This window comes from Protopterus annectens, chromosome 4.part1 (genome assembly GCF_019279795.1).
Source record: "Protopterus annectens isolate FY-2018-M chromosome 4.part1, PAN1.0, whole genome shotgun sequence".
NCBI classification, from domain to species: domain Eukaryota; kingdom Metazoa; phylum Chordata; order Ceratodontiformes; family Protopteridae; genus Protopterus; species Protopterus annectens.
Genome location: NC_056734.1, coordinates 1,015,762,482 through 1,015,783,641, shown reverse-complemented (window position 1 = coordinate 1,015,783,641; position 21,160 = coordinate 1,015,762,482). Strand labels below are relative to the sequence as shown.

The following is a 21,160-nucleotide window of genomic DNA, read 5'->3' as shown; positions in this document are numbered from 1 at the left end:
TACAAATGGAAAGGTCAAGCTTGGCACATGGGGATTTTTGTATCATCAACCCCTCCTTGTCCCACATCCACAGAGGTTTCAATGGCATTGAATAATCCTTTACATTCTTCTTGTAAGGTGAGCCATCCAGTGGCTTGCTCACACTTTTCTCTTCACCAGCCTTCCAGGACCACGGACTGCCAATCTAATTCAATATGGTGGCATTACAGGCAGATGCCCTACACCCACACCAGCAGGGTGATTCTGTGTCGATCTTGTTTCAGAGTGATGTCTTTAATCTGTTACTTGATGATCATAATTAACTTCTATATTCAGCTAGACAGACTTCTGCATCATGATGCTACCAACATCATATGCCACGGATAGATCAGTTTCCAACTTAATACCTATAGGTGCTCTCTCAGCCAAGATGGATTCAACTATTTTCCAACTCGGATATTTAAGAGGATGAAAGCTCTGAAGAAGACTGACACAACAAGGTAGACTGCCAGGAATGGAAGCACATCGGATACATTTTTTTTAGTTCACATTTTCTGATCAAAGTATCGGCTAGCTGTTATTTTAAATTTAGGAACAACATTGACCCTGAAAGTGATTAGTATTATGCTTTTCAGGCACCAACATCTCATTGTAAAACAGTTTGACAGTATCCAACAGCAACAGCATTCAGTAGATAAATATCTGTCTGCAGAGATTTTGCTTACCCTTACAGCACTTTCAAGCTTCTCAAAGGAACCACTGTGGCATGCAGTGATCAAACCATCAATCATCTTCCTAGGGACAACCTAAATAAAGCAACATGTAATATGAAAAACAGACTTGTTTCCAGCAACCAAAGGCTTAAAACAACAATGAAAAAGACTTTCAAAAATATGCAAATTCCTGAAAATATTTAAATAAAACATATGTATTCTGATGACCTGAAACACTTGATATTCGTACATTCACTTCATTACTGAAGTTAATAGAAATCTCCACATACATTATTCCATTAAATGCTATAGACTTTAAAGATACTATATTGTGATACAACTAATTATTTTTTTAGCAAAGGTAACTGCTTCTAATAGTAAACACTCCCAGAAATTACACAGCTAGAAAACAATATACAACTTGGTAAATAGCATACATATTGGATCATTACAAAACAATGACAAAAGCTTATTAAGCAGAAAGTCTTAAATGGGAGTACAATATCTTCTAGGACCTCTGCTGCCTTTGTTCCTATTCTCTAGAAATTCTTGTCCCTAGAATTAAAAGGGAAGCTATCCAAATAACCCCCCCCCCCCCAAGTTCTGGCTAAATAATCCCTACCTGTCCCAGTTCTTCCTTCCTATCAAAGTTACACAGCACTTTACAGCAAGACCCATTGCCAGGAAAGTCATCCTTATCCAGGAAGAAAGTACTTACCTTTTACTGGCAACTGTAGGGAGATGCAGCTTGCTGGCCAAGAAATATCAATTGCAAAAACTCTCTTATAGGTACATAGGTGTTTACTAGGCTAACGACCACAAGGGCCTTTTTAAGCCTAGCCATGCATCCCAAATCTCTGAAAAGTTATGATGCCCTTAAGTGTAAGCATGGGCATAAGAGATGAATCATTTACAGGTTACCTCTGTCCAGTAGAGACATAAGTGCCAGACCAGGGATGAATTTCTGGTTTCCCATCCAATTGTCTAAGTTGCACTTGAATTGGGTTAGGGAGGAACTCTGTTTCACATGGATGGGGAGCCTGTTCCATAGATGGGGTAGTCTTTGGGATACATACCTCTCTCTCCAGCAGGATCTATTTATATCACAGGCAAGGTTTAAGTCTTTATAACAGGTAATTCTGGTGCTGTTTGTTATGTGGATATGCAGGAGGTCCATCAGAGTGGGGTCTGACAATGCCCTGTATGCCAGGCATAGATCCCTCCCCTCAAAAGCCTATAGGAGAAAGAATACAGAGATAGGGCCTTGAGGCGGTCTGTATGGTCTTGATATGTACATCTATACAGGAAGCCACCAGCAATGTGCATACTCTCCCACACTCCCAATGATTCTTGCAGAACTCTCATTTACATTTAGAAAGTACATCTGCTTGTTTCTTTCATGGAGTTAAAGGAAAAATAAGCAGCTGGTTTACTACTTTCCACAACTGGCTCACTGTCAGCAGATGAACGCAAGGCAGTCCGTATCATAGTTGTTCAGTATAAGGTGGCAGCTACATATGTATGGTTACTCACATGATACAAGAGAGCAATTTGTTGGTACTCAAAGTGCATTATGTTTTTTTTTTGTTTTGTTTTGTTTTGCACAAATAGCTCAATTCATACCTCTCAACCTCTTAGCACAAGAAACCTGGACAAAGTCTAAAATTATGGGGGAACAAAGGCCCAAAAATAGGGACAGATTTTAAATATCGTTCTTATAAACTTAGAAAGCTGATGGAGTGACAGGATTTCTGTTCGCATTTTCTGAAGGATTTGAAGTCTGAAACTCATCATTTAATGACTTCAGTCCTCCGTGATTTGTCAGAAAACCACAAATTTTATAAGGAACAGACCAAACATATGTGGCAAAAACTGAACATTCTGCGAAATTTTACACAGTTGAGAGGTATGGCTCAGCTGGGAGAGCATTAGACTGAATATCTAAAGATCATTGGCTCAATCCATGGTTTCTGCAAAGAAGCCTTAATATTCAACAACTGTTCTGTTTACATTTCTATATAGAACCTTTCTCCCAGGGCCTCTACTGAAAAGGGGCCTTTTATGTAACCAGTAGGACAATCTTGATAAACAATAAAATAAATAAATCCACACAACAACACAAATGACAGGCACCAGATGAATGTACTGCTCCATAAAATAATTAATCCAACACACATACACGAAGCAGAACAAAATGATGACCATAATATTATTAAAACATTCAGACTGTTTTATTAAATCCAACACAGTACATAGACGCAAGCGCTTTCACAGTTATTTCTACTGCTTCATCAGACGTTAATAAAACAAACCAAGAACACTCTCATTAAATACCATCTTCTATGACTGTTGTAATTCAAACTTTACTGACTAAACATTTAAAAAGACACTACTGCTTCTATTTGGTGTACAGTCGACCAACAATGCCAATATTTAAAATTAAACTACATTAAAAACGTCAATTTATGATCACATATGAAAGAACACATTAAATCAGTATATTAAAAGACATTAAAAGTGGCATTAAATACCTTCACACTCTACCTCTGCTCTGTAGAGGTCTCGTTTTTAACACAGGTTTAATAGGAACCTTGTCATAGGTTCATAGGTTTATAGGTAGGTACTAGGCTATCGGCCCAAGGGCCTATGCAAGCCTAGCCAACAAGGTTCCCTGGCTTAAGCCACCCAAGAAAGTTATTTTCCTGTGCCACTGACGAGTAGAGACACAGACGTAATCCCCGGGGTGTATTTCTTATTTCCCATCCACTCATCAAGATTTTTCTTGAAAAGTGCTAATGAAGAACTTTGCTTGACATAGATGGGTAGCCTGTTCCGAAGTATGGGAAGTCTCTAGGATTGGAATCTATCCCTCCAGCATGTCCTGTTTATTGTGGTGACAAGGTTTAGGTCCCTAGAGCGTGTAGCTCGGAGGGATTGGGATTTCTTTAGGTGTAGCATGTCCAACAGATCTGGGTTTGACATAGCTTTATATGTTAGGCAGAGATCACCTCTGAGTAGGCGATATGCTACGGAGTAAAGCTGGAGTTTTTTGAGGCAGTCAGTGTAGGGAATTTGTTTGAGTCCAGTAATGCTCTTTGTGAGGTACTTCTGTGGCCTTTCCAGCTGCTGCATATGTCTTGTGAGGTACATTCCGAAAGGGGCATTGTACTCTATAATGGGTCTAATGACCTCTTTTTTCCTGGACGAGAACCCTTTTATGATGAGGTGTGCCACGTAGAAGGACTTCCTGACTACTGTGGCGATGTGACTATCAAAGTAGAGACTACTGTCCACCTTGGTCCCAAGGTCTCATCACACATTCGTTGTTAAGTAGATTGCTGCCTATGTGGTAGTTCATGGGTACAGAGTTTTTACCAAAGGGGATGACACTGCACTTTTTGGCACTGAGCTTGAGGCCATGGCTCTGACACCAGGCATCTGTCTCAGAGAGGCCCTTCTGTAGGATGTTCACATCATTTGGAGACTTGACTATGGCTCCTAGTTTGCAGTCATCTGTGAACTTTGTTAGCCAGAGGCCTTCTGTGTTAGCCTGTACTTCAGAGAAGTAGATATCAAACAGGAGCGGTCCCAGGACGGAACTCTGTGGTACTCCACTTGTCACTGGTTTGAAGTCAGATTTGGAGTCTGCAACTTTTACAGTGTGGGTTCTGTCAGTGAGCCAGTTGGCAACCCATCTTGTGACGTAGGGATTTATGCCTAGTTTATTGAGTTTAGCTATAATTCCAGAATGGGGGATGGTGTCGAAAGCCTTGTCGAGGTCAAGATAGGCTGTGTGAACCACTTTACCCTCATCTACGGCTTTGGTGACTGCCTCAAAGAAGTTGATCAGGTTCAGGAGGCATGATCTGCCTTTCACAAACCTGAACTGGGTGGGATCCAGAGTTTGGAGGTTACCAATGTCTTTGTTTATGAGTTCCATGATGATGTGTTCCATGGCTTTGCAGACCAGGCTAGTCAGGCTAATAGGTCTATAGTTCCCGGGATCAGTGGTGGCTCTCCCTTTGTGGAGTGGGATAACTGTTGCTGTGCGCCATTCAGTGGGCACAAAGCCTGATGCGAGGCTATTATTGAACATGGTGCTTAAGTGGGGAGCCAGTTCATTCTGAAGTTCGTGTAAAACACAGCCTGGGATGTTGTCTGGTCCCATGGATTCTGTGTTTTTGGCTTTAGAGAGTGCAGCTTTCACCTGCATAGTTGTGATTACAGGGACTCTGCATTCTTCCTGTATAGATATGGGCCCTTTAGGGGGTGAGGGGGGGGGGGTAAAGTTAGCAATGAACCTATCTGCCAGGATGTTGGCAATATCAGTTGGTTCTGTAATTTTCATGCCTTTGTGCTGTAACTCAGAGCAGATCTGGGTGTTGCCATTGAGATTCTTGACATAGCTATAGAACGCTCATTCAGATCTCTACCACTATCCGCTTTTAATCTTATGATCCATCTAACCTAATTGACTTCCGTCCTATTTCTAATGTCTCCCCATCTTTCATCTATTCTAGTTCTATCAATTGCTAGGAAGCTAAAACTGTGTGCATCCCCTTTATTGACAATGTGCCTAGCCAGAGTATTGGTGATTTTATTATTCATATTATTATCTCATAACCTGAGGTGAGTCTTGCCTACAAAGAATGAGCAACATTCTGTGCAATGTGCTAAATAAACCACATGCGTGATTTCACTGGTAGCTTCAACTCTAAAAGTGAAGACTTTATTTAAATCAGGATGAACAAACTGCCCTGATGTTATCTATATAACCGGATAAGTTAATTTTTTTTACATGGGATGGTTATTAGGTTAACTCCCTTTTCACTATGGTTCTCTTTCCTTTTAGAACATAGCCTTCTTTTTAGGGATCTCATATTCTTATATAAAAACTCGGGGTAACCCCTACAAGCTCCTTTATTTGCTTATCCATCACTAAGACTGGCCAAAATTTCCTATAAACATCTAGTGCATTTTTCACATTACTGGAGTAATACACTGGCATTCTAACTATGCTTTTAGATCTTATAGCCTCTTGACTGTTCATTACTTCTGATCTCTCAAAGAAATATAACCTCGCCTGTGTTTCTCTTCCCCTTTACCTCAATTAATGTATTGTTTTCTCTGTGTATTATAACCCCTTTTTATCAGTCTACTCTCAAGTTCTTTAATCTCATTTTGAAAAATATCTTCTTTTGCACATAGCTGTGATACTCTCATCCCCTGCCTCTTCAGTGTGTTATCAAACATATGAGGGGGCTGCATGCTGCTTCTATGTAACAGATTATTCCTGTAACATGTTTTTCCTGTGTACTCTACTACTAACCTCCTCCCCCATATATCTGGGAACATATACATCCAAATAAGCAATTTCCTCATAAGGAAATTCCATTGTAAAATTTAAAAATGGTGTTGTAGCATTAATAAAAGCATGGAAGGACAATTCTATGACTAGGCTGGCGTAGCTATTTGCACAAGATGTGCCCATAGCTATGCCATCTATGTGTATGCAAATATCATTGTCAAATATAAACACTGTTTTCTAGCACTATTTCCATGAGAAGACATAAATCTATAAATTTACTGTCGTACTCACTATTCTTAATCAAATATTGCTGAAGCATCAAAATCCCCCTTTCATTTGGTATCCTAGTAAACAGTAATTGAACATCTAATGTTACTAAAATCAGATTCTGTCTCTCTACCCTACCTCTAAAAAATATATATAAATCATTTAAAAACTGCATTGAATCTCCAATTATTATTGGATTCCTATCCAGCAATGGTCTAAACATTTTCTCTAGAAATACTGAAATCGACTCAGTACACCAATTTCATCCTGAGACTATTGGTCTCAGCAGGGGTCTCAGTCATAAAATATACATACACCTGATGTTCAATAATTCTTGATAAACATTCATTCAGCATTCTATGCACTCTATTCACCATCCTTTCCACTTCTTTGAAATCAGTAATCTTATATACCTTATCATCGGTTAACATTTGCTTCATGCGTATTAACATAACGTTCACAATCCATAATTACAAAAGGTTCCCCTTTATCGGCTGGGTGTATTGCTATAGTATGATCTTCCTGCAACTTGATCAGTGCCATATACTGCTCACTAGTTAAAACTATTGTATAGGTTATTTTTTCTTTTACATTTACTGTCTCCATTAACATTCTTATATAATTCTTCTATGCATAATTTCTCAAACACTTCAAGTACTGGATGATTTACAGCAGTAAACGTGCTAGGTTTGTTAAACTTAAAATCATTACCAGCTCCATTATTACCACAACCAAGTTTAAGCATTACTGATCTTGTAAAGCATTTCAAGTCCAAAATAAAGTCTGTTACTTCCGCTTTTTGCACTAGAATAAATGAGCGGCCTTGCTCTAACACTGCTTTCTCTGTCTCTGTTAGTGATCTTTTAGATATATTCTAAATCAATGCATCTCCCTGGCTGACCACGTTTTCTTTATAGTATGTGTTACATTTTTTCCGAAGTCCTGTTTCCTTTTCACTCTCCTTCTGTGTGTGCTTCTGGATCGTTGAACGTAAATTTCCCTTCAAACCTGCAGGCTACTGGAGAAAGACTGAGATTTTTCTTTTCTGTTTTTTTATTTTTTGGTTGTCTTTTAGTGATCATTTTGTGCACCTGGGCTTTCAATTTCAAGTAGTTTTGTTGCAGTATTATGTTTCAAAATGTGCTGTATCCAGCAAATGGCAACTTTTCTGTAACTTATTCAACAAAGAAACTGTCAAGACTATACATGTCAAAAGGTCCTTACCTGCCCTCATGATTTAAGTTTGTGTGTGTGATTCACAACAGAAAGACCTTGTGTAGGATTGTGCACTGATGGGAGTCCCTCAATCACATTATCCTGTGTGCAAATGCATACTTCACACATACTTTGATAAAAATTTTGTACAAGGTACAGATAACTTGCAGAATTACATAACTTAGAGGTGCAACCCTTTCCACAAGAAAGTTTAGGAAAATTCAACTCCTCCTATTTTGAACCTATGTATTCAAAACAGAAATCAGTGAAGAAGATTTCACAAAATTCACCTATATTCACAGTGAAACTTACTGGCCTTTGTACATTAAAATGAGCTAATCTACTGTATTTACTTTTAAGCTTGGTCTGACCTCCGTTTCACTCTACATTTCATGTAGTGTCTTAATACTTCTGTGTGTCAACTATGGGTTCAGGAGCCTAGGCAACGAGACATTTCCCTGTGGCACATTTGTTTGCGGACACATGGCTGAAGTGATATTCTTCCTAGAAAATCTATCTTCTATCTCTAGAGGGAAGATAGATTTTCTAGATGTTACACTACAGTATGGCAATCTCAATACTCAAACACATAGGAAATATTGCTGTAAAAATCATTTATTACATAGGACTAACATGCACACAAGGACATGTTTATTCACATGTCATTAAAGGTCAGCTTCTTAGAACATCCAGACTTTGTACCAATGAGGACACATACAAGGAAGAGACAGATCACTTGATGCAATGTTTCCACAAACTTGGATATATAAAAAGAGGGAAATTCAGAAAGGAGTCCTGGATAACAAGCATCTAAGAAACATAAGAGTTCAGCCTTATTTCTCAGATGCAGACACACAAGGAAGATGAACTGAATCCCAGAGAAAAAAGTGAAACTGGAGGGCTGAGGTGTTTGCTTACATTCAGTAATGATGGTCAACAGGTATGTGAGGTCATCAGGAGGAATTGGAAGATACTGACAGCTGATGATAACAGACGTATAAGTTGGTGAGATGCCTAGATTCTGCTTCAACAATAAAAAGAACTTAAAAGAGGTTATTGTGCCATGATAAACACGGATCTGGAGCTAGACAAATGACTTCGAGAAGTGGTACATTTCCTTGTAGAAAATGCAGAGCTTGCTGCTCCATAAATTCCAGCAATCTATTCAAGCATCCAATTACCATGAAAACATACAGGTTCAGAGTGTACACAGATTGTAACACTAAAAATGCTATATATGTTGCCACCTGCCATCTGTGTAACAGATTTTATGTTGACAAGAACAACAAACCATATAAGGAACAAATTCTGTGTCACTTGAATGACATCAGATTACACAACAAAACCAGTGCTCTGTTTCAATATATTACCAAATACCCTGATCCCAAATTTTCTTTCATGGCATTGGAAGTTATTGAAGAAGTTTGAGAGGAGGAGATCTATTCAACATAACAGAAATTATTGAGACTGGATAGATTGCTGACTCACAGTTGCCTGGCTTGAGCAGGATGGTCCCTTTAAAGCCTTTGCTCAAGGGGTGGAGACTTCTGAGATGACTGTGAGATTGACAGATCATTACCTTTTAAAACCAGGAAGTTCTGCTAACAAAACAGGATCTGAAGAAGGCAACTGCCGAAAGCACATATCCATTTGTATTTATTTTTATTTTTACTCCGAGTTTCATAGTTTTTATAGATTTTATTGTTTGAGTCTATTAAACTACCTTTTAACCACCTCTACCATGGTGGCACAGCTTTACTTGTTCAAACACAATAGTTTATACTGGTAAAAGCTGCCTTTAGCGCTCCAAGGTGTACTTTGTTTTCTTTGTAGATTTCAGATGTTCAAGTCCTGGGGGTTAGTTTGCCTGGTTATGAATTTTTTTTATCTGCATTATGCAGTTTGGGGAAGTATGTTACAGCCAGTGTAACAGTCCAACCTCTGACCACTTGGAAGAACAAAGTCAATAAAGCAGCTGCTTAAGGGAATGCTGTGCAAATTTCACTGCAAAAAAAGAAATGCCGGAGTTATAATGGTAGGAGAAGGCAATCCTAACATAAGTATAAAGATAACTGCTGCCTCAAATAAATTAAAAACTCTGGTTCAGTGGGTTCATACAACACATCCTGTTGTTTCCCTAAACAGTTACCAAGGGAGACCTAACTAAATACGTATCAAGTTAAACAAAATGAAAGAATGTGAACACATTCTTGACCTATGGTGATAATCTACAGTGGTCAGTCATTCACTGGGGAAAGCATGGTGAAATAAAACCCAAACCACTCTAGATCCATCAGCCTGACCAGTATTCAATGTAAAATCACTGAGGCAGTCTTAATTGAGATCATGCAAAATGATAAAGAGAAAGTACAGTTGTGTACACTTACCATAAATGTAGATGTTTGAGTGTATTCACTTGTTGCAGTCATTACACTTGGGTTATCCTGCTGGCAGGCTACCCTCAGTCGGCCTGAATTCCAAAGTCTAGGTCCAGCGTTGGTTGCTGTCGCCTCTTCCCTGACGTCAGTGCGCCAGGGGTATAAAAGATGCAGCCGACACCATTTTCTTCAGTTTTTCTTGCCCCAGATGTCAGGTGCCCCCAAAAGGGTAGACTAAAAATATGCCAATAAAATATGCATGCACCAAATATATATTATACCTTCATCTACAAGCAAATACACCACATAGGTTGTATAGATTAGAGAAGTGAAAATAAGTTCCAGCAAAAATATGGGGGATGGTGGGTGGGTAACCCGGACAGCAAAAGTGAATACACTCAAACATCTACATTTATGGTAAGTGTACACAACTGTACTATGTTCTTCGTGTTTCACTGTTGCAGTCAATACACTTGGGTTGAATCCCAAAGCTATGGTTGGGAGGCTGGAGCTAAATAGCATTAGGAGCGGCTATGAGGCCCTGCAGAACTGCAGCGGCAAAGCCTGCCCTGGATTTAGAGTACAGTGGTAAATGATAGTGCTTTGCAAAGGTGTGCACTGAACTCCAGGTAGCAGCCTCTAAAATGTCTTTGGTTGGTACTCCCCTGAGGAAGGCTGCTGAAGTGGCTGTTGCTCTGGCTGAATGTGGCCTAATGCCCTTAGGCACTGCCTTGCCATGTTGTGAATAGCAGAAATGAATGCAGTGGCCTATTCACTTTGAAATAGATAGCCTTTGCTTGTGATCCTGCAGCATATGCCACTAGTAGTTGCTCTGTTTCTGAAAGCTTTGGTTCTGTTCAAGTAGAAGCGTAACTGTCTGTGTATGTCGAAAGAATGTAGAATTCTCTCCCCCTTATTCTATGGGTTTGGATAAAAAGTAGGCAGATGAATAGTTTGGTTAAGGGCCACACTGGACACTACCTTAGGCATAAATGTCGGGTTTGTCCTCAGAGAAACCCTGTCTGGATAAAAAATGATAGAAGGTTCCAACAGCCATGAGTGCCTGTAGCTCTGAGACTCGTCTTGCAGAGGTTATTGCAAGGAGCAGAGTTGTTTTCCAAGATAAAAACTTTATATCAGCTGTAGCGGCTGGCTCAAAAGGAGGCAGGGCGAGTTTTTCCAAGACATAATTGCAGGTATTGGTGATCTCCTTGGAGGTCTTAAGTTTTTGGCTCCTCTGAGGTACTGCCTTAACAAATGATGTGAAAAGATTGATGGCTCTGTATTGTAATGAGATGAAATGGCAGAGGCATGAATTTTAATTGATGAAAAGGATAGGCCTTTGTTCAGCATCTCAGTTAAGTATTGCAAAATCTGAGGAATATTTGGTACAGCTGTGTCAATTCCTTGTGCCTGGTTCCAGGCACAGAATCTCTTCCATTTTCCAGCGTAAGATTTTCTGGTACTAGGCCTTCTGGCCTCCAAAATGACATCCATCACAGCTTCAGTGAGAGGTGAGTTTTGTATGACTACATTATCTGCCATATTGACAGATTTAAGGTCTTGAGTTGACTGTGCAGGATCTGATTATTTTGTTGGGACAGTAGATGAGGTATTTGAGGCAAGGTCCAAGCCGGGCATTGAGACAAGCTCCTTAGGATTGGATACCAGTACTGGCGGGGCCAGTCTGGAGCAATCAGTATTATCTTTGGCTTCTCTTGTCTGACCTTTAGGAGTACCTTGGGGAGGAGAGGTAGTGGAGGAAAGGCATATACTGCTAAGCTTTTCCAGCTGAAAATATAGGGCGTCCACTTTCCATGCTTGTCTGTGATAAGTCCTTGTGAAGAATCTTTTTAGTTGGTAGTTGCGAGGAGAGGCAAATAGATCTATATCCAGGCATCCCCATTTCCTTGTTATGCTGAAGACATGTGGATCCAATTTCCACTCGTGGGGATCCATGAGGTTTCTGCTTAGTTCATATGCCAGAGTACTTATCTTTCCTGGAAGGAATTGTGCCTGCAGATGTACTTGGTAAGTCAATGCTGTCTCCCACAAAGTCATGGCTAGTCTGCAAAGGGGGTAAGAATGAGTGCCTCCCTGCTTGTTTATATACCACATGAACGTGGTGTTGTCTGTCTCTATCAGTAGTTGTCCCGGATGAAGTAGGTCCTTAAAGGCTGTCAGGGCATTCTGAACAGCTAGCATCTCTTTTTGATTGATATGTAGATGCATTTGGTTTGTGGACCATGTGCCTTGAATACATCTTCCTGCCATGTGGGCCCCCCCAGGCATAATCTGATGCATCCGTTGTTGATGTCTGCCTGGCTGGGGGTAAAGTGAATGGCTGTCCCTTGTTTTGGTGACAAGCCTTCGCCCACCATCGAAACTCCTGTTGCAGGCAGGGAATGAGGGCAATTATTGTTTCCAGGCTGTGGCAATGTTGAGCCCAAACACTTTTTAGGTACCATTGAAGTTTCCTCATATGCAGTCTCGCATATGGAATTAGTAGAATGCAGGATGCTATGAAGCCCAACGCCTGCAGAATTTTTCTTGCAGATAACTGGGCTTGTTGCCAACAGTTTGAAATATGTAGTCAGTTGCCTTTGTTTGTCTGGCGTGAGAAAAGCCATCTGGCCAGTTATATTTAAGCTTGCACCCAGGAATATTATCTCTTGAGAGGGTAATAGTTTTGATTTCTATTCATTGACTGTGTACCTTAGGTCTGTTAGAAATCTCTTTACAAATGCCAGATGCTGTAATAGAATGTCTTTGTTCCCTGCTTGAATGAGGCAGTCGTCCAAGTAAGGATATATTTGTAATCCTCTTTGTCTGCAGAATGCAATTACTGGTGCCAGGCACTTTGTGAAGACCCTGGGCGCAGTAGATAAGCCAAAGGGCAGTGCAGATAATTGATAGTGCATTGAGCCAGCTTTGAATCTGAGGTATCTTCTGCATCTTTGTCTGATTGGGACATGCAGGTATGCCTCTTTTAGGTCTAAAGTCACAAGCTAAGCCTTCATGCCCAGCATGGGCAGAAGCTGCTGTAGAGTCAACATTTTGAATTTTGGTATATCCAGATATGTGTTTAGAATAGATAGGTCCAGTATTGGTCTCCAGGTCTTGTCCTTTCTTGGTATCAAGAACAGTCTTGAATAAAATCCTTGTCCCCGCTCTTGCTCTGGCACTTGTTGAATGGCCCTCATGTCCATGAGGGATGAGACTTGTTTTTGTGCCTCTGCCCATTGATGTTTTGGCAGGTTTGGCCAACCGCTTGTCCTTGGCAGGGTATGGAAGTGAAACTTGAAGCCTTGTGACACTATGTCTAGGACCCATTTGTCCTGGGTTGTGTGTCAATTTTGAGAAAAAAAGTGCTAGTTTTCCCCCTAAAGGTGCTGCCAGATAAGTGCTTGGTGCAGGCAGGGGGAAGTCATTGGGGCTGTTTCCTGTATGGCTGTGATTTCTCTTCTCCACTTTTGGAGGTAGAAGCACCCCATTGTTTAGATCTGTATGAACCTTGGGGCTGGGATCTGCCTCTTGAGCGTCTGTATCTGCCCTTTTGTGGTCTGACACTGGAAAGGACCAATACTTTGTAGGCCAGTGTCTGCTAAATCTTGAAGGCTGTACCTGTAAGACATCCTTAACCGTTTGCATAGATTTAGATTTGTCCTCCATTTTCTTTAAAACCTCCTCTGCTTTAACACCAAACAAGGTATCATGCTGTAATGGAGCATCTAATAATTTTGCTTTGACATGGTCGGGTAGATTTTGTTCCTTTAACCAAGCATGCCTCCTGATGACATAATCCGTAACAGCGGCCCTGCAGGAGGCCACCAAAGAATCAAAACCACATTGCAAAGTATGCTTTCCAACTTGCTCAGCTGCATGCAATAAATCCTGCATTTCTTTGTTTTCTGCACATTCAGAATTTATCAACATTTCTGTTTAAGCAGTGACATAATATAATGCTGATATTTGAACATATGAAACTGACAATTTAAAGCCCTTATAGCCAAGGTAGCAGGGGTGTAAATCTTCTTCGCCCATCTGTCCAATGCCCTAGAATCCCTGTCAGAGGGGGTAGGGTCTTTTGCAGTGGATGCCTTGACCCCTTTGGGACCCTGAGGGATAGTTTCTGGGTCAGCAGCAGGGTTTTTGAAAAGGAATTTATGAGAGTCAGGAACCCTGTAGTACTTGTCCGGCTTAACAGGAGCTGGAGGTAAGGAGTCAGGGGTCAGACTGGACTCTGAAAATACATCATCTACAATGTCTAACACAGGTGGAATAGCTAGGGGCCTGTGTTGTGGGAGTAAAAGGAAGTCTCTGAGCCTTTTCTTAGATTCTGAATAATCTTGGCTCTCCCAGTGGAAATGTTCCCTCATGGTATGCAAGGTCTCTCCAAAAGAGTAATCCAGAGGAGGAGAGGCTGAAGGGATAGATTCTTCAGCATCAGAATCCTCATAGGGAGGAAGAGAGTATTCCTGATCAGAAGAGAATCAGATGAAATGGAAACCTGATCTGAAGATTTATATTCTGTCTCTTGCCTAGGCCTCTTATCAGGAAGGGGATGGGAACCCCTGATCAAAGTAATTAAGTCTTCGGCCATTTTGAGCATTTGTTTTTTGGGTATGGAGGCCTGACCATGAGGCTGTTGTACGTGTTTCTTTGTCTTTAAAGGAGCTTTAGTCTTTGCCTTTGTAGCTGGAGTCGCTTTGATGTATAATTGAGTAGGTCTGAAAACACCCTCAGAAGCCAATGCCTGCTCAGCGGCTCCGGACCCATCTGAGGGAATAGTCTCCGAAGGTCCAATACTTTGAGCTTCCAGTGGCCTAGGTGACTCCACGTGGGAGTCTGTAGCAGACTGCGGGTCCAAAGTAGTGGGCATCAGGGGCTGCGAAAGCGCCTCACTGAGAACCGGCGACTTGCTTAGAGGAAGCCTCGTCGGTTTTAGACCTCGGATGCCTGTCCTTTCCTTTTTCCTTGCGTTTCTTGTGAATTCCGGTAGTCGGATGGCTATCCGACGGCATCGTGTAATTAAATCTTCTGCCAAAATAGTGAAATGCGAAATCGTACCGACGCTTAATAGTGCGCTGGTTAAATCTAGCACAAAACCGACAACTAGCAACATCGTGGTCAGGGCCTAGGCAAGGAATACAGTAAGAATGGAAGTCCTTATGAGGTATTTGCTTCCCACAAGAAATACAATTATTAACTTTTTCTGACATCGGTCTGGAGCAAGAAAAAAGTTTTCCCCAAAGGGGTACTTAGCTTTTAATGAAGACTTCGGATCTGAAATTCGAACACGAAAATCTCAGGAGTCAGTGACCGGCACTTGCGAACTGCTTCTACTTCGGGCAGCGCGCGGCAAGAAAGACTGAAGAAAATGGCGTCGGCTGCATCTTTTATACCCCTGGCACACTGACGTCATGGAAGAGGCGACAGCAACCGACGCCGGACCTAGACTTTGGAACTCAGGCTGACTGAGGGTAGCCTGCCAGCAGGATAACCCAAGTGTAATGACTACAACAGTGAAACACGAAGAACATCCTACTACTTTTGTTAATATATAATACAGGTCTGTTAAAGTGAAGAGCATGCCTTCTAAATCTACTGCCATTTTCAGAACAGGTCAACGGCAGTACTTGCTTATCTTGACCTTGCTACGGCACTTGACAATATTCCACATAAAAAAAAAACAGAAATTAAAATCACGAAATCAATCCATACACAATTCAGTTCCTAACATATTGTTTAAGCAACAAGACATATTAAGTCAGGGTTGTTGCTGGTGTCCATCTCTGTGGGGGCTGCCAGATTATGCAATAAGCTACCCCTTAGAAATTAGGACAGATCAGTGATTGAAAATCTTCTAAAAATAATCCTTATATACACATAAATAAGCAAAGGGATTAGGATAATTAAACTCCTTGGAGGCCAAGGCCAAAAGGTCTACAATTAACTTGACCAGTATGTTAAAGTTACTCCTAACTGTGAAAGTTGCAATTACATCTTTGCTGCACATCACTATCCTTTTGCATGAATACTTAATTTCTTAGTACATGATTGTTGTGTAGATTTAATGTGTCCTAGTGTATACATATGTTTAGGAACTGATACACTTCTTGGGAGCCTTTCATTTTTTTCAGGCAGTGGCTACTTGACTTTTGCATGCATTAGCATTTTCAAAATAGTACAGTTACTGTTGGCCGGAGGAGGAGAAGAGGGGGAAGGCATGCCCGAAGGCAGGTAAAGGCTAGGACTGTGATAGTGAGGGTCGGAACTTTGAATGTTGGCAGTATGACTGGTATAGGGAGAGAGCTAGCTGATATGATGGACCGAAGGAAGGTTGGTATATTGTGTGTGCAAGAGACCAGATGGAAGGGGAGCAAGACTAGGTATATCGGAGGCGGTTTCAAATTGTTTTATCATGGTGTGGATGGGAGGAGAAATGGTGTAGGCATTATCCTGAAGGAACAGTATGCTAAGAGTGTTTTGGAGGTGAAAAGAGCGTCGGATAGAGTGATGTTTATGAAGCTGGAAATTGATGGTGTAATGATGAATGTTAGTGCACATGCTCCACAAAAGTTGGGTGTGCGATGGATGAGAAAGAAAAATTTTGGAGTGAGTTGGATGAAGTGGTGATGACTGTACCCAAGGGTGAGAGACTGGTGATTGGAGCAGATTTCAATGGGCATGTTGGTGAAGGGAACAGAGGGGATGAGGAAGAGATAGGTAGGTATGGTGTTAAGCAAAGGAATGCAGAAGGTCAGATGGTAGTGGATTTTGCGAAAAGGATGGACATGGCCGAGATGAATATGTATTTTATCAAGAGGGAGGAGCATAGGGTGACATACAAGAGTGGAGGAAGATGCACACAGGTGGATTATATCTTGTGTAGAAGGGCCAGTCTGAAGGAGATTGGAGACTGTAAAGTGGTGGCGGGGGAAAGTGTAGTTAGGCAGCATAGGATGGTGGTTTGTAGGATGACATTGGTGATCAAGAAGAGGATGAGTGTGAGGGCAGCACCAAGGATCAAATGGTGGAAATTGAAAAAGGGTAATTGTGAGGTGATGTTCAGGGAAGAGTTAAGACAGGCACTGGGTGGTAGTGAAGAGTTACCGAATAGCTGGGTAACTACAGCAGAGCTAGTAAGAGAGATGGGTAGAAAGGTGCTTGGTGTGACATCTGGAAAGAGGAAGGAGGACAAGGAGGCCTGGTGGTGGAATGAAGAAGTGCAGGAGAGTATACAGAGAAAGGGGTTGGCAAAGAAGAAGTGGGATTGTCAGAGAGATGAAGAAAGTAAACAAGAGTATAAGGAGATGAGGTGCGTGGTGAAGGCTAAGGATAAAGCGTATAAAGAGTTGTATAAAAGTTTGGACACTAAGGAGGGAGAGAAGGACCTGTACCGATTGGCTAGATAAAGGGACTGAGCTAGTAAAGATGTGCAGCAGGTAAGGGTGATAAAGGATAATGAGGGAAACATACTCACAAGCGAGTGTGTTGAGCAGATGGAAAGAGTACTTTGAGGGGTTGATGAATGAAGAGAATGAGAGGGAGAGAAGGTTGGATGATGTGTGGATAGTGAATCATGCAGTGGATTAGCAAGGAGGAAGTAAGGATAGCTATGAAGAGGATGAAGAACGGAAAAGGCTGTTGGTCCAGATGACATACCTGTGGAAGCATGGAGGTGTTTAGGTGAAAATGGCAGTGGAGTTTTAAACTAGATTTTTAATGAAATCTTGGAAAGTGAGAGGATGCTGAGGAATGGAGAAAGTGTTTTGGTACCGATTTTTAAGAATAAGGGTGATGTGCAGAGCTGTAGTAACTACAGAGGGATTAAACTGATCAGTCACAGCATGAATTTATGGGAAAGAGTAGTGGAAGCTAGGTTAAGAAGGGAGGTGATGATTAGTGATCAGCAGTATGGTTTCATGCCAGGAAAGAGCACTACAGATGCGATGTTTGCTCTGAGAGTGTTGATGGAGGAGTACAAAGAAGGTCAGAAGGAGTTGCATTGTGTCTTTGTGGATTTAGAGAAAGCATATGACAGGGTGCCTAGAGAGGAGTTGTGGTAATGTATGAGGAAGTCGGGAGTGTCAGAGAAGTAAGTAAGAGTGGTACAGGATATGTACAAAGGTAGTGTGACAGCAGTGAGGTCTGCGGTGGTGGGATTCCATCAAGGATCAGCTTTGAGCCCTTTCTTATTTGCAATGGTGATGGACAGGTTGACAGACAAGATCAGACAGCAGTCCCCGTGGACTATGATGTTTGCAGATGACATTGTGATCTGTAGTGAGAGTAGGGAACAGGTGGAGGAGACCCTGGAGAGGTGGAGATATGCTCTAGAGAGAACAAGAATGAAGGTCAGCAGGACTAAGACAGAATATGTGTGTGTGAATGAGAGGGAGGATAGAGGAATGGTGAGGATGCAGGGAGTAGAGGTGGTGAAGGTGAATGAGTTTAAGTACTTGGGATCAACAGAGTAATGGTGAGTGTGGAAGAGAGGTGAAGAAGAGAGTACAGGCAGGATGGAGTGGGTGGAGAAGTGTGTCAAGAGTGATTTGTGACAGGCGAGTATCAGTAAGAGTGAAAGGGAAGGTCTACAAGAGGGTAGTGAGACCAGCTAAGTTATATGGGTTGGAGACGGTGGCATTGACAAAAAGGCAGGAGTCAGAGCTTGATGTGGCAGAGGAAGATGTTAAGATTTGCACTGGGTGAGACGAGGATGGACAGGATTAGGAATAAGTATATTACAGGGTCAGCCCAGGTTGGATGGTTTGGACATAAAGCCAGAGAGGCAAGATTACGTTGGTTTGGACATGTGCTGAGGAGGGATGCAGAGTATACTGGGAAAAAGATGCTAAGGATGAAGCTGCCAGGTAACAGGAAAAGAGGGAGGCCTAAGATAAGGTTTATGGATGTGGTGAGAGAGGACATGCAAGTGGTTGGTGTGACAGAGCAAGATGCAGAGGACAGGAAGAAATGGAAACAGTTGATCTGCTGTGGCAACCCCTAACGGGAGCAGCCTAAAGAAGAAGAAAACAGTTGTGTACACTTACCATAAATGTAGATGTTCAAGTGTATTCACTGTTGCAGTCATTACATTTGGGTATTCTGCTGGCAGGTTGCCTGCAGTCGGCCTGAATAACAAAGTCTTGGGTCCTGCGTTGGTTGCTCTCTCCTCTTCCATGACGTCAGGTCATCAGGGGTATAAAACATGCAGCCGACGCCATTTTAATCAGTTTTTCTTGCCCCAGATGTCAGATGCCCCCCAAATGGGGAGCAAAAATATATACAAATAAACTGTAAATATATAAATGCACCTTAGAAACATAAAATTTACCTGCAACTAAAAGCAAATACACCACAAAGGCTTTTGAGTATAGTGAAAGAAAGAAAAGGTATAGAATGGGGGATGGCGGGTGAGTAACCCGGACGGCAACAGTGAATACACTCGAATATCTACATTTATAGTAAGTGTACACAACTGTACTATGTTCTTCGTGTTTCACTGTTGCAGTCATTACATTTGGGTAGAATCCCAAACCTGTGGATGGGAGGATGGAACTAAACAGCATTAGGAGCAGCTATAAGGCCCTGAAGGACTGCAGTGGCAAAGCCTGCCCTGGATTTAGAGAAGAGAGGTAAATGATGATGCTTTGTGAACGTATGAACAGAGCTCCAAGTAGCAGCTTCTAGAATGTCTTTGGTTGGGACCCCTCTGAGAAAAGCTGCTGAAGGAGAGGCAGCCCTGGTGGAATGGGATCTGATCCCCTTGGGCACAGGTTTACCATGGTGCAAATAGCAGGAACGAATGCAGTGGCTTATCCATTTAGAAATAGTCTGCTTTGATATAGCCTTTCCCCTCTGATCCTGCAGCAAATGCTACCAGTAGTTGCTCAGACTTTCTTAGAGATTTTGTCCTGTTCAAGTAGAATCTTAGTTGTCTGTGTACATCCAATAAATTATGACACAGTACATCCAATAAATGCAGAATCTGCTCCCCCTTATTCTGCGGATTTGGGAAAAATGTTGGCAGCTGAATGGTCTGGTTAAGAGCCACACTGGATACCACCTTAGGCATAAAAGGAGGATTGGTCCCGAGGACCACCCTGTCCGGGTAAAATGTAATGAAGGCTCCACTGCCATGAGAGCCTGTAGTTCTGAAACCCTTCTTGCTGAAGTGACTGCCAAAATAAAAGCTGTCTTCCAAGATGGAATTTTTATATCTGGAGTAGCTGCTGGTTCAAAAGGAGGCAGGATGAGTTTTTCCAGCACAAAATTGAGTTCCCATGCAGGAGTTAGTATTCTCCTGGGAGGCCTTAAATGTTTGGCCCCTCTGAGATACGGTTTAAGCAGTGGATGAGAAAAGAGGGGAGGCTCTGTGTTGTAATGAGCTGAGATGGCAAGAGGCATGGATTTTTATTGAAGAAAAAGATAGGCCCTTGTCAAGCATCTCAGTTAAGTATTTTAAAATCTGAGGAATATTGGGCTTTGCTGGGTCTATTCCTTGTGCTTGGTTCCAGGCACAGAATCTCTTTCATTTATCAGCATACGATTTTCTAGTACTAGGCCTTCTGGCTTCCAAAATGACATCCATCAAAGGTTTACTGAGAGATGTGGTTTGAATAATTAGTTGATTAGCCATGCTGCAAGATTCAGAGTTTGGAGCGGAGTATGCAGAATTTGATAGTTCTGCTGAGACAGTAGATGAGGTGTTTGAGGCAAGTACCATGGAAGAAGGTGTAACATATTCCTTATAAGCGGGTACCAGTGCTGGCGAGGCCAGTCCGGAGCAATTGGGATCATTTTGGTTTTTCCTGTCTGACTTTTAGTAAGACCTTGGAGTAGAGGAAGAGGGGGAAAGGCATAGACTGATCGTTTTTTCCAGCTGAAGGATAGAGCATCCACTTTCCATGCTTTTTTGTGATGAGTTCTTGTGCAGAATTTGTCCAACTGATAGATCTATTTGCCTCTTCCCAAAACTACGTCTGGGCTCCCCCATTTCTGTGTTAACATGCTGAAGATTTGTGGATCCAGTTTCCATTCGTGCAGGTCCATAAGATTTCTGCTTAGGTCGTCTGCCAGAGTATTTTGCTTTCCTGGCAGGAATTGAGCTTGAAGATGTATTTGGTAAGTCAAGGCTGTGTTCCACAAGGTCATGGCTAGTCTGCAAAGGGGGTAGGAATGTGTACCCCCCTGCTTGTTTATGTACCACATAACTGTGGTGTTGTCCGTCTTTATCAGTAGTTGTCCTGGATGAAGTAAGTCCTTGAAGGCTGTCAGAGCATTCCGAACAGCTA

At 41.8% G+C, this 21,160-nt stretch overlaps 1 protein-coding gene across 1 annotated transcript in view; it reads right to left on the bottom strand.

Annotated features, from left to right (window-relative positions):
* Positions 1-21,160, bottom strand: part of RFC4 (replication factor C subunit 4) — a 1,279,614-nt gene that overhangs the window by 242,197 nt on the left and 1,016,257 nt on the right. Inside the window, exon 8 of the mRNA XM_044070726.1 lies at positions 705-785. Coding sequence (XP_043926661.1) covers positions 705-785 — 81 coding nt within the window. The remainder of the gene's footprint in view (positions 1-704; positions 786-21,160) is intronic.